General features: G+C 56.6%; 2 protein-coding genes across 5 annotated transcripts; one reads left to right on the top strand and one right to left on the bottom strand.

Moving 5' to 3' along the window:
* Positions 1-1528: 1528 nt before the first annotated feature.
* VKORC1 (vitamin K epoxide reductase complex subunit 1) lies at positions 1529-4719 on the bottom strand. Of its 2 annotated transcripts, XM_033101708.1 has the most exons (3): positions 3377-3616; positions 2469-2578; positions 1529-2007 (listed from the first exon to the last, which is right to left on the bottom strand). In XM_033101708.1, exons 1-3 carry the CDS (start codon positions 3601-3603, stop codon positions 1799-1801), a joined length of 546 nt encoding a protein of 181 aa, XP_032957599.1. In that variant the 5' UTR covers positions 3604-3616; the 3' UTR covers positions 1529-1798. The 2 variants fall into 2 exon arrangements, with proteins under 2 accessions (XP_032957599.1, XP_032957600.1); XM_033101709.1 differs by lacking the exon at positions 2469-2578 and having other exon boundaries at positions 1902-2007; positions 3377-4719.
* Positions 4720-5977: 1258 nt separating this feature from the next.
* BCKDK (branched chain keto acid dehydrogenase kinase) lies at positions 5978-11846 on the top strand. 3 transcript variants are annotated; one of them, XM_033101706.1, is made up of 13 exons: positions 5978-6299; positions 7437-7715; positions 8299-8666; positions 8792-8860; positions 8969-9079; positions 9376-9423; positions 9504-9623; positions 9699-9797; positions 9994-10067; positions 10406-10534; positions 10628-10717; positions 11125-11283; positions 11373-11846. In XM_033101706.1, the coding sequence occupies exons 3-13, from the start codon at positions 8472-8474 to the stop codon at positions 11515-11517; spliced, it is 1239 nt and encodes a 412-aa protein (XP_032957597.1). In that variant the 5' UTR covers positions 5978-6299; positions 7437-7715; positions 8299-8471; the 3' UTR covers positions 11518-11846. The 3 variants fall into 3 exon arrangements, with proteins under 3 accessions (XP_032957597.1, XP_032957596.1, XP_032957598.1); XM_033101705.1 differs by lacking the exon at positions 5978-6299 and having other exon boundaries at positions 7267-7715; XM_033101707.1 differs by lacking the exons at positions 5978-6299; positions 7437-7715 and adding an exon at positions 7877-8139 and having other exon boundaries at positions 11373-11816.
* The last annotated feature ends 917 nt before the right edge of the window (positions 11847-12763 follow it).

Genomic DNA, 12763 nt, shown 5'->3' with positions numbered 1-12763 from the left:
GCTGGGGCTCAGAGAGGCCGCCAGTCTCCCTGGCTCCGCCTCGGCTCCGCCCCCCCCCCAGTAGGCGCACTGCTTTTCCTGGGCTGGAAGGAAGCCAGCTGCTCCGAGTTCTGGGGCTGGCTGTGGCTGTGTGGTCCTGGGGTACTCACCGACCATCTTTGGGCCTCAGCCACGGTCAGAATACCTGGGTTCAAATGCCGGGTCTCCGGCTTACTACTTGCATGACCGTGGACAGTTAGCCAGTCTATGCCTTGTCAGAAAAACTCACAATTGTTGAATGTAAAAATGCATAGACCAGAGCCTGGCATAGAGTATAGCTGCTCCCAGCATGGAAGCTATTGTCCTGCAACTGTGAAGGGTCCCGGGGGCAAGCCCCCCCGCCCCCAGTTCCCGCTTTCATTTCAGCTTCCCCGACTCCCCCAGGACCAGGGCCAGGTGGGCTCCACCTACATTCTCCCATCCGGCTTCAGACGCAGTTATGTGCAGGGCGGGTGCCGAGGGGCCAGGGCTCTCTGCTACTTGCTGGCTATGAGCCGGCAGATCTCGGCACCTCTCTGGGCTTGCCACCTGTCTGGCAGACAGGCTGACGGTGATGCCCACGTTTCTCACAGGTATTGGAAGACTCGGTCAGGAGGATGGAACACAGTCTCTTCCTGACTTCTAACTCAGGCCAACCCAGGCTGCTCAGGAACTCTGCCCCCAACACAGAAGCAGCAGTGGCGAAGCTTCAGAGCCCAGATCCTGGAGCCAGATGGCCCCGGGGGATCAAAATCCTGAGGGCTCCCCGGCCCCCTTTCAAGCACTAGCTGTGTGATCTTAGGCAAATTACTTAGCCTCTCTGTACCTCAGCTTCCTCATCAAGATACGGATACTAACAGTAGTACGTACCTCATACAATTGCTTTAAGGATTAAGTGAATTAACACATTTCATGTTTTTTTTTTTTTAAGCTACTCTTTTTCTTAAATTTTATTTTTAAGGAGGGTGCAACTCACAGTGACCCAGGTGGGGATCGAACCGGCAACCTTGGTGCTACCAGCACCACACTCTAACCAACTGAGCTACCCGGCCACCCCGATTTCATGTTCTTAAACTGTGCTTAGCATACAGAAGTACTCGGTAAATATTACGAAAAACAAATCAAAAACACTTACAACCTGTCCCTGGCCCTTCCGGGCTGCCAGGACTGGCTTGGCATGGTAAATAAGGCAGCCAGAGGGATTAAGGTAAGATTATGGGAAGAACTTCCCAGCAAGCATGCCCAGAACCAGAAGGGCCGTTTGTCCTTGCACTCATGTGCTTGGCCCTCCCAGGAGAGCAGGCGTGGCTCCCAAGGGCTGCAGGGAGAAGCTGCCAGCCTGTTTCCTGGGGGTGGGGGCCCCAGGTCTTGCTGACTCCGCGTGCTGGAGAAGGAGCTCACCACCCTTCCCAGGAAGGCCCTCCACGCTCCCTCTGACTCACATGGTTCCAGTCCCAGAGGAAGCAAGACTGGCAGGGGCCCAATATGAGGGTCACTGGTAGACAGGTGCCTCAGACTTGGCCAATTTATTTAAGAAATTTTATTGTTCAGAACCTTCCTTCCTTGGGCAACGGCAGAGGCTTTGACATCAGCCCCTGGGGACAGAGCCAGAAGCACTAGGGTAGAGGAAAGAGTGTGGCACATTTGGTCCATTGTCTTGTGTTGGGAATATGGCGGAGGCGGGTTGCCGACTCTTCTAAGGACCCAGACGTGGCCCCCTTGGGCAAGGCTGACATGCCGAAGCAGAGCAGATGAAGTCGGCCTGGCTTCGGGTGAGGGCTCAGTGCCCCTTGACCTTGCTCTGGGGTCCACGGACCTCTCGGAAGCTGAGCATCATCAGGCCCACATTGATGGCATAGGTGGTGATGCAAACGAAGCAGAAATCATAGAGCACAAAGAAGAGGATCCAGGCCAGGTAGACAGAACCAGCAAGAGACACCAGGGAGCTCAGTACCAGCAGGACAGATGCCCAGCGGGCCCGGAGGCAACCTGCAAGGCAGAAAAGGGTCAGGCACGGACTTCAGGGGCTGGTCATGACTTCATGGTGCCACCCCAACAGCAGGGGCTGCTGGGGAAGAGTCTGTAAAACAAGAGACTCTGACAGGCCCCACCAAGGCCTTGGTTCTCCTCTCTGGTCAATGATCTCTGGGACCCAGACAGTGAATTTTTCTGCTCAGCTCTACAGGAGATGAAAGACAACCCTTGGATCCCCCCAGAAAGGGACTTCTGATCTTCCACACAAAACTGGTGCCCGAGCAAGCGCTTAAGGGTCCTCTGGCTCTGATGGTACCTAAACCAACTGAAAGACTCCTGTTAGTTCCCGGCTCCAGGGTGCTCAGAGATGAGCAGCTGGCTGTCAGCTGTGTGGATCCCCAACATTGCCAGGGATGGGGCTGGACTGGCCAAGGGAGGAAGGGGCAGGGCCTGCAAGGAAGGGCAGGGCCACTCACCTAACAACAGCTGTAATGTGTAGAAGATGCAACCGAATATGCTGTTGGATTGATTGAAGACACTATCCCGGCCCAGCAGGGGTTCCACCAGTCCAAAGCCCTGGCCCCACCTGGCAGAGGGGAGGACCTAGGTTAGAAGTGTCAAGCCAGTGCTTTGGGCCCTGTCCTGGAGAGGTGGTTTCCAAAAAGCCACCTGGGCTGTCCTCCCTCCCCTTCTCCCCAATCCTCCACCCCCACTTGAGTCCAAGGGTCGATGACCTCCTGGCCTGGTCTCCCTTTGGCCATGTCAGGATTCCATGTGTCTGCTCCTATTTTCCCCGATCCCCAGGCCCCTCTTTTCATCCTAGACCTTCAATAATTATTAAGATGGCAACGTGGGTAATAACGGTTGACCTTGCTTTACAGTTAAGAGACTGGGAATCCGAAGCAGAATCTCTCTGCCCTGGACCCCTCAATCTCTAGCTCCCTGGAAGCCCATTCCCCCGCTTCTGTATTTGGTCACCCTCCTAACCCTGGGCCCTCAAGCATAGCCAGACCTGGCTACCTTGTCTCCAGGCACCGCCATCCTCAAGACCATCCCGGTCTCTACGCATCACCCAACCTCCCCCTCCTGCCCCATCACCGTTATTCCTTGGCATCCAGATCCACGCTCTACTCCCCAGAATAACTACAGTCCCCAGCATTATGTGCGCCCCCTCCATCTCCAACACACCTGATTCGCCAGGCATTGCTTCCCCTCGAGCAGTCCGCCCCCCACCCCCCACCCCCCACTCCCCGTAGCCGCTCCCTGACACCCCGATCCCGGACTCCAGAATCATCTGGCAACCTAGCCGCCGTGCACACCTGGCCCCAGTGCACCACTCCCATCAGCAAGCCCGATGCCCCAAGTCCTCCACTCCCGCGCGCACCTGGAGGAGAAGACGCGCGAACAGCTGATGGCAGTGCCCACATCGCAGAGGGCGCGGTAGTCCCTGTCCCGGGCGCGCGCCGCCTTCACGTGCATCGCGTAGAGAGAGAGCACCAAGCCCGCGAGGCAGAGCGCGAGCCGAGCCCAGCCGGGACCCCTCCAGGTAGCGCCCATGTCTCCTGGTCGCGTCGGAGACGCCAGCCACGGGGCAGGGGCGGGGCAGGACATGGCCACGCCCCTCCCGCCCCTCTGACCAGGCGGGGGCGGGCCTGGTCTCGCACTCCCTGACCCAATTGGTTTTTCCTAGGACGGGTAGGCGTGCTGGGGAGGTAGGAAAACAGCGAGGAATGCTGGGACTGGAAAACCAAGTTAAGGGACGTGCGTAGGTAAATAATTACGGATGAGGCGGCCTGCCGGGCATCATGGGAGTTGTAGTCCGAACGGCTGCAATGCCTCAAGGGAAATGGAGTCTCCGAAGTTTTAAAAATTACTGAAGGTATATTAATCGTGATTAACAATATACAGCACTTACTCGATGCCAAACACTGTTCTAAGGATTGGAACATGCGGGACCTAGAGACCAGCAGATCAGGGAATCCAGCAAGTACCGCGATCCAATCAAGAATCAAGCATTTTCTCTGAACTTATTTCAGACACCATTTAGGACTAGTATCTCCCTAACTTGCTCAGCCCCTGCCCCCTGCCTCGCCAGCGCCTCCTGCCTCGCCAGCACCTCCTGCCGGCTGATCACTCTCTCCTTTAAATTCCCAGCTCTATCACTTCCGCCACACCCTTGACAGCATCCTAACCTCTGTTCTGCGGTGGAGCCCGCCTGGCAAAACGTTTTCTGAGCCTGGGTCTATCCAACTGTCCCGCTTTTCCAAGCTTCCCGTGGTCTAGCTGAACTCTCCCTTTCACAGACATCGCATCTGATGATGACCCATCTCTCCTATACCTCTCCTTCCTTCCCATCCCAGGGAAACTTATTTCCCTTTCCCATTTTAGAAACGGCAACAAAGCTCCCTTCGCAATCAGGTTTTGGGGAAGATTTTACACTCCCAGTTTCTACCTCCTCACTTCTTCTTTGCTGCACAGGGCACCAGAAACCAGCTCCTGCCCCCGACACACCGCTGACCACGAATGGCTGGTGTCCTCACGACACTAAACCAGCAGGTATTTTTCAGTTCTCATCAGGCTTGACCTCCCAGCACTATGTCACTACCTCTCTTCTGGGACATGTCACTCTCCTCTGGCTCTCCTCCTTTCTCTGGCTGCTCCTTCTCAGACCCGCTTCTCTTCTTCGAGACAGTATGGCCGGCAGAATAATGGCCCCCACAGACATCCATATCCTAATGGGAAATAACATTGCAGATGAGAGGAAGGTCACTAATATGCTGACTATAAAATAGAGAGATTCCAGAGAGATTCTGGTTCCAGTGTAATCACAAAGGTCCATAAAAGTGAAAAGGGCCGCAGAGGAAGAGTCAGAGGGAGGTGTGACTACAGCAGGAAGGCACATGAACTGCAATGTTGCTGGCTTTGAAGATGGAGGAAGGGGGCCATGAGCAAAGGAATGTGGGTGGCCTCTAGAAGCAGGAAAGGGCAAAGACATGGCATCTCCTCTAGAGCCTTCAGAAAGGAACTGTTTCGAGATCCTTCAGAAAGAAACTGTTGACATCTTGCTTTTAGCCCAGAGAGACTCATGTCAGACTTCTGAACTAGAGAACTGTAAGATAATAAGTTTGTGTGGTTTTAAGCAACTAAGTGTGTGGCAATTTGTTGCAGCAGCAATAGGAAACGAATCCAGAGGATGAGGGCCTGACCTCTTTCCAGTCTCCTGGAGTGTTTGTTATCTATGGCTGGCTTCCCCCAGAATGAGTGATCTAAGAGGGAGCAAGATGGAAACCACAATATCTTTACGACTTTGCCTCAAAAGTAACACACCATCATTTCTCCATGATCCTGGTGGCTCAGGTCAGCCCTGATCAGTGTGGAAAGAGACTAGAGTGGTCTGAGTACCAGGAGGGGGGCGGGGATCATTGAGGACTTAGTGCTGTTCACCAAATCACCACAAAAATAGTGGCTTAAAACAATGACAACTATTTTACTTTCTCTCAGGTTTTATGGGTTAGGAATTTGGGAAGAGAATTTTGGCCGGGCAGTTCTGCTCACATAATTGCAGTCAGGGACGGCTAACGCTGGAACAGTGGGAGAGGAGGCAGCGGCAGGATAACCTAGCAGCTCTCTCTCTCTTCTCCTAGTCTCAGGGGCCATGCAGGTATCCATGTAATTTCCATAGAGGCAAGTTTGGGCTTCCTCACAGCACGGTAGCCTCCAGGCTACAACAGCCAGCTTCCAAAATTGTCTTCAATGATTTGCACCTCCTGGTATTCGTGTCATTGCGTAGCCTTTCCTCACACTAAAAAAGGCTAACCTGATGCAAAGAAATGACCATGTGTGACTTTCCAGCCTCAGTCGTAAAGCTACTGCGGCCTCCATCTTCCTTCCTCTTAGATCACGCATTCTGAGGGAAGCCAGCCATGGATAACAGGGACCCTCAGTTTCAACAGCTCCGAGAATAAAGCCCAGTATTTCTTTCATTTATTTAAGCTCGGAGTATTCTGGAAGAGGGCCCGTGAGTTGCATGTTTAACCTCGGCCGCCGGGTGGCAGCAACGTGTTCCGAAAGAGCACTTGGCCAGAGTGAGGGTGACGCCGTTCCCAGGCGCCTCCCACTCTGTGGCAGCCACCGCCGCCGGTTGCCGCACCCGGTGAGCGCCGAGGTCTGGCACAAGACAAGCACTTCGAGTCCTTGCTTCTCTGCCCGTGCCATCCTCCCGGCCGGGGGACCCTTCCCTCTCCTTTCTTCCACGGGCTCAAGCCATGCCTGCTTCAGGATATTGCCAGGATGCTGGAAAAAAAAGGGTGGGTGTGTTGTGGGGATGGGGGGTGGGCAAACGGAAATCCAGAGACTCAAAGAGCCCCTTTCTCATGGTCTATGCAGTGCTTCCCTCAATTCCTCAGATAGGCCAGCCATAGTGAACAGTCCACCTCTGCTGAGGCTCCAAGACAGCTTTTGGGCTCCAAAGATGTCGCCTGCTTCACTTAGCTTTTTCTTAAAAAAAACATTTAAAAATATTTAGAAAATACATAACCACAGTAAAGCACAATGCAATTAGTGCAAGAACACACACACAGAGTCTCCCATCATCTCCTGCTTAGAAAAAGGAATTGTCTTTTCACTGGTCCCTCTGCCTTTGGTCTCACCCATCCCCACCCTCCCAATCACTACAGCCCAAGGGTTCTAAGGAGCAAAGCTGACAAGTTAAAACTTTCCAGTGGCTTTTTACTACCGCAGGACCAATGCAGACTCTTTTCTCCTCGTGATCTGGCTCTGGTCACCCCTTTCAGCCCCTCTAGTTCCCAGTCTCCACATGGCTGCAGCCACATGCTCAGATTACCCAGGTTGTTCTCTACACGGTCCTCATGCCCTTCCCACTCAGCTCTGGGGCCTGGCCAAGTCTTACTATCGGCTCCTGCAGCCTCCAGTGCGGCCCTCGTCATAGCTCAAGACACTGAAACTGTCCTCAGGGCAGGGCGGGGTCTTATTTATTTGATTCAACACCCAATCTCCTCTCCGGCCCTGAGAAGTTACCCAAGCAGAATTTGTTGCAGGCATGAATGAATGAATTCGTAATAATGATAAAATAAATAATAACAACGCCTAACGCGTGTATAGTGCTAATTCCACACCTGGCACTGTTCTAGGCACGTTACATACAGACATTCATGTAAGCAACTACACAACTCCCTGAGGCTACTACATTCTCATTTTACCCATTTCAATTGAGCCATTTATCATTGAGCAACTTAAAGCAACTTGCCTCAGATTTTAAGTGTCTGAGCTGGGGTTGGAACGAGGCTGTCCGGTTTCCGATAAATGAATCAAGAGCTGGAAGCAGAAAGCCGGGACCTCAGGGAAGCAATTCAGGTAGAATTTGGTCTGTGCGCTTTACGCTTTATGTCCAAGGGTCTTCTCGCCCTCTCCCGTTTCGCTCCCAGGAAATCCATCCTATAGACTAGACCACGGAGACCACAGATAACTCCGGGAGCCCTGTGAAGGAAGCCGTGGCATTTATTTGTCGTGAGCACCGGCGTGGCCAGGATGGGCCGGCACCGGGGTTGCGAGTCCTCCGCTCCAAACTACAACTCCCGGGAGGCACCGGGTGCCCACAGTCCACGCGACGTCACAGCGGCAGAGGGCGAGGTCAGCTCCGCTAGCCCGGCCCGTCGACTGTTGGGCCCTTAGGCGCGGACCCCGGCCCTGGCTCTAACCCCACGGTAAGTGGAGCAACCCGCACAGATCCGGCCTGCCGAGGCCTCGCCGCGCGCGCCCGCAGCCTCCGCCGCTGTGCTGGACTCCGGGCTGGCATCTACCATATGGGGGGGGTGGTGATCCGGGCCGAACCAAGTGACCTGCGGAGGGGGGATCCAGATGGGGACTCCCGGGTCACAGCTTGGATGCAGCGGGCCCTCGGGCGCACAATGCAGTGTGCCGCGCGAACGCCGGCCAGGCTGGGGGAGGAGGCCGGGTCGGAAAGCGCTGGCGAGGGGTCGCCCCGCCTCGCAACGACGGTGCCCAGGAACGGAGGGAGCGGGGGCGAGGTTTTTCGGGCTGGACGGGTCTGAGGATCCCCTCCGCTCCAGACCACCAGACAGAGCCTTAGGTGGAAGAATACGAGCTCTGGAAAGCAAGGTTGTCCAGGTTCGGCCTGTGTGTGTGTGGGGGGGGGGGGGGGGGGAGGTGGTTGAAAGGGAGGGCAGAGATTGCCCAGGTCTGAGGGTACCAGTGTCTACGTGGAGAGATGGTGCGGGTCCGTCTGGATTCGGATTCTTACAACTTCCCCTTCTCCCGCCCCGGTAGATGGGAGCTGCTCCCTGGGGGCTGAGCTTGTCAGCATCCTGCAACGGCCCTCGACCCTGAAGTTAGAGAAGAGCCCCTGCTCACCGGCATCCCCCTTGCCCCGTTTTGGGGTCGCCTCCGTCTATCCGGTCCTTAGCCCTAGTGGCCGGCTAGTCCGACAAAGGAGCAGGACGATGATCCTGGCGTCGGTGCTGGCCAGTGGCCCCCGGAGCCGGCCTCCGCTCCGTCCCTTCCTGGGACCCGCACTCTTGCTCCGGGCCCGCTCCACCTCAGCCACGGACACGCACCACGTGGAGATGGCGCGGGAGCGCTCCAAGACCGTCACCTCTTTTTACAACCAGTCGGCCATCGACGTGGCAGCGGAGAAGGTGCGCCGCTGGGCAGGGAGGCCCGGGTCCCGCGCTGGAGTGGGTGTCCCGGGACGGGGTGGAGCTAATGTGGCGGGGCGCGCGCGGCGTGGGAGATCGTGTTCAAACCCCATCTGCCCCTGCAGCCCTCAGTCCGCCTCACTCCGACCATGATGCTCTATTCGGGCCGTTCTCAGGATGGCAGCCACCTTCTGGTAAGATTCCTGCCCCCCGCCCCTCCGCCCCGTTTTTCTCTTGATGCCTGAAGCTCTTGCCCAGCCTCTCAGGCCCCAGCTCTGCCTTCTGTACTTTTTTCTTTGTAGAAAAGTGCCCGGTATTTGCAGCAAGAGTTGCCAGTGAGGATTGCTCATCGCGTCAAGGGCTTCCGCAGCCTTCCTTTCATCATTGGCTGCAACCCCACCATACTGCATGTGGTAAGGTGGCCTCCAGAGGGCCTGGGTTCCCTAATAGAGGGGACCTTAGATCAGTGTGCCCACCACCCAAGGGGCAAATGGGAGGTGGGACCAGAGTGGCAGAGACTTGCCAGGCACAAGGTTTCAGGATCAGAGGACTCAGACCCAACCTGCTGAGGCCAGGGCGGCATATTCATGGCAGCCGGAAAGGCCACGATTGGGTTTGAACCTAGAGAGCTGGAGTGACGGGTAGACCCGGACAGTTGTGTACTCACTGCCCACAGCATCTCTGTGATTCCAACACCTCTTCCTTGCAGCACGAGCTGTACATCCGTGCCTTCCAGAAGCTGACAGACTTCCCTCCGGTGAGGGCTGGGCCAGGGCATGGTTAGGGGCTGAGAGGGCAGGGCTGGACCGTCCATGTTCATGACTCTGTGGCCGGCAGATCAAGGACCAGGCAGATGAGACACGATACTGCCAGCTGGTGCGTCAGCTGCTGGACGACCACAAGGACGTGGTGACCCTCTTAGCTGAGGGCCTGCGTGAGAGCCGGAAGCACATAGAGGTCAGAGGTGGCGCCTGGGGGTCTGTCAAGGGGCCTGGCAAGGACCCAGGGTTACTGAGGCCCCACTCTTCCCAGGATGAGAAGCTCGTCCGCTACTTCTTGGACAAGACACTGACGTCGAGGCTTGGGATCCGCATGTTGGCCACACATCACCTGGCGCTGCATGAGGACAAGGTGAGTCTCTGGGACCTGAGACCCACTGACAAGTGGGCAGAGGGGACTGAGCCAGGGGCCCCCTTGGGCTAGGATCCTGGGCCAAGGACCTGGGGAGAGGCTTGGAGCCACTTCCGCAGGCCAGAGGTTGCACGCATTTGGTGGCCGAGGTGTGGGTGGAGGTGCCGCCTAGTCCTGACCGCCTTTCTCTTGCCAGCCTGACTTTGTCGGCATCATCTGTGCTCGTCTCTCGCCAAAGAAGATTATTGAAAAGTGGGTCGACTTTGCCAGGTGAGGCTGGAACGGCTGAGGGCCGTGGATGTCTTCGGGCAGGGAGGGCTGGGGTCTGAGCCCTTGCCCGGGGCATGGTCTAAGGCGGGTTTCTCAGCAGTGGCACTATTAACATTTTGGGTCAGATAATTCTGTTTTGTGGGGGGCTGTCCTGTGCCAGTTGTGAGGTTTAGAAGGATCTCAGGCCTTGACTCACTTGATGCCAGGGGCACTCCCCAGGTGTGACAAGCAAAAATGTCTTTAGAAATTGAATTATTTCCCTGGAGGTGGGGCATGTGGACAGGCACCTCCAGCTGGGGACCCCTGGTCAAGGTGTGAACCCTTGCTACCATCCACAGACGCCTGTGTGAGCACAAGTATGGCAACGCCCCCCGCGTCCGCATCAATGGACACGTGGCTGCCCGATTCCCCTTCATCCCTATGCCCCTGGACTACATCCTGCCCGAGCTGCTGAAGAATGCCATGAGGTGGGCCAGCTGCACCTGTTGAAAGGGGCCGGACAGGAACTGGAGTGTGGCCGGGGTCCCACCACCCACTGTTGGTCTTTTCCCCCTGCACAGAGCCACGATGGAGAGTCACCTCGACACTCCCTACAACGTTCCGGATGTGGTTGTCACCATCGCCAACAATGATATTGATCTTGTCATCAGGTTTGCCCAGGGGGCGTTGGCGTGGGGTGGTCAGGGTTTCCAGGCACTGGTTGGGACTTGCTCTGTGACCTCAAGCCAGTACCCGCCCCACTTGGAGACTTGGTCCTAAGATTGCCGTGAGCTGGATAAGAAAGGGCCTGGAGCGGCTGCAGGCCCCAGGGCCCTGTCCTTATTAACAACTGAGGGGTACAGAATGGGGAAGGAGTCAGGAAACACCAGTCCTAACCCAATGCTGTGAGAAGGTGTAAGCAGTCAGTGGCCCAGGTGGAGGTGAAACACAAGGCCAAGGCTCTAGGTGGACCACCTCCCACCTCTGGGTGGAAGGGACAGGACAGCACCGTATGGTTGGGAGGCAGTGAGCTCCCCACTGAAGCCGAGCCAAGCCCCTGTCCTCGGCCTCCTGCCAGGATCTCCGACCGGGGCGGAGGAATCGCCCACAAAGACTTGGACCGAGTCATGGACTACCACTTCACCACAGCCGAGTCCAGCACCCAGGACCCCCGCATCAACCCCCTCTTCGGCCACCTGGACATGCACAGTGGTGGCCAGTCAGGACCCATGCATGGGTGAGGCCCTACCCGGCCAGGATGGAGGGGTGGGGGGTCCAGGAGACTTGGCCTCTAACACCCCTGTCCTGTCCCCTGCTTTCCCCCAGCTTTGGCTTCGGGCTGCCCACGTCACGGGCCTATGCGGAGTACCTGGGAGGTTCTCTGCGGCTGCAGTCCCTGCAGGGTATCGGCACAGATGTCTACCTGCGGCTGCGTCACATTGATGGCCGGGAGGAAAGCTTCCGCATCTGACCCCACAGACCATGACTCGCTTGCCTGCCCGACCTGGGCCACACACCCTGCAAGGACCTGGGCCGGTTAGGGTGCCACCCTGCTCCACACTCTGCTGCATCTTGGGTCTTAGGACCCCAAACAAATGGACTTCCAAGGAGCCGGTGCCAGCTCATCAGGGATTACTGCTTCCCTGACTCCAGGCCTGAGAGGGGAGGACGTGGGGACCCTTGAGGCCTCCAGCACCAGCTCCATCATTCTCGTTCCTGGGGAACCCCATTTTGACCTGCTGTTTATTAAAGTTCACATTTTTGAATGCCCTCTTGGGCCCCGTGTGTGGACAGGGCAGGAGAGCTTTTGTTTCCGACCCCATTCAGGTTCCCTGGGCCCTTGGGTTCAGCTAGTCACTTAACTGTCCTGACAGCCTGCAGACCGGGAGTAGAACGGGCCCTCTGTCTCTCGCACATCTGATTTGGTGGGAGTGGAGGTGACCCTGGCATGTTGTGCGAAGACCTTTTCATTCATTGAACAATTGTTTCTGGTTCCCACATGATATTGAAGGCCCAGGTCGGCCCAGCTTCAAGGCCTTGGTTCTGACTCCTCCCTGCCTGGCAGTCACAGTTTCTGGAAGTGAAGGTCACCAGGCTGGGCGGCCTCCTGAGCCACCTGATTCCTGAGCCCAAGGAAGGTTAAAAATACCGCCTGACACCTGTGCCTACTGCTGCCAAGGAAAGGAGCACACAGAGTCTGCCCTGGCAGGCCCCAGAGGACGGGGTAGTCAGGAGTGGGGTGCCTGGTAGGGAGGGTGAAAGGGATCCACAGAACAGGTGGGGCCCCCCTGCCCACTTTGTAGAGAAGAAAGGCCCGGGAGCCTGCTTCTTGGAACTGCTGAAGGAAGTGGGGGATTGAGGAGGGAGAGGAAACTGGTGACGGGCCAGGCTGAAAATCCTGCTGGCTGTGGTACAGGGGGTGAGGCTGGAGAGAGAGGCGGCAGTCAGGGCGCAGGGCCATGGATGTACAACCCAGAAGCAGGGGCTTTATCCTGGAGGCAGCAGGGATCTATGGATGGGCTCTAAGCTAGGAGGGGACGCTTCAGGTTGGATTCCCGAGAAACAGGCCCTGAGAGGTAGATTTGTGTCCAAGAGATTTGTCGAGAAAGTGCTCCCGGAAAGGTGCAGAGGAAGCAGGAAGGGAAGGGCAGCCGGCCTGGGAAGAATGTGATTTCAGGCAAAATTCCAGAGCCAGTAAGTTCTGCAGCACAGCTGGG

The sequence above is a fragment of the Rhinolophus ferrumequinum genome (genome assembly GCF_004115265.2).
Source record: "Rhinolophus ferrumequinum isolate MPI-CBG mRhiFer1 chromosome 15 unlocalized genomic scaffold, mRhiFer1_v1.p scaffold_54_arrow_ctg1_1, whole genome shotgun sequence".
Classification (NCBI taxonomy): domain Eukaryota; kingdom Metazoa; phylum Chordata; class Mammalia; order Chiroptera; family Rhinolophidae; genus Rhinolophus; species Rhinolophus ferrumequinum.
The sequence above is the reverse complement of the archived record's forward strand: the minus strand, read 5'-3'. Positions and strand labels throughout refer to the sequence as shown.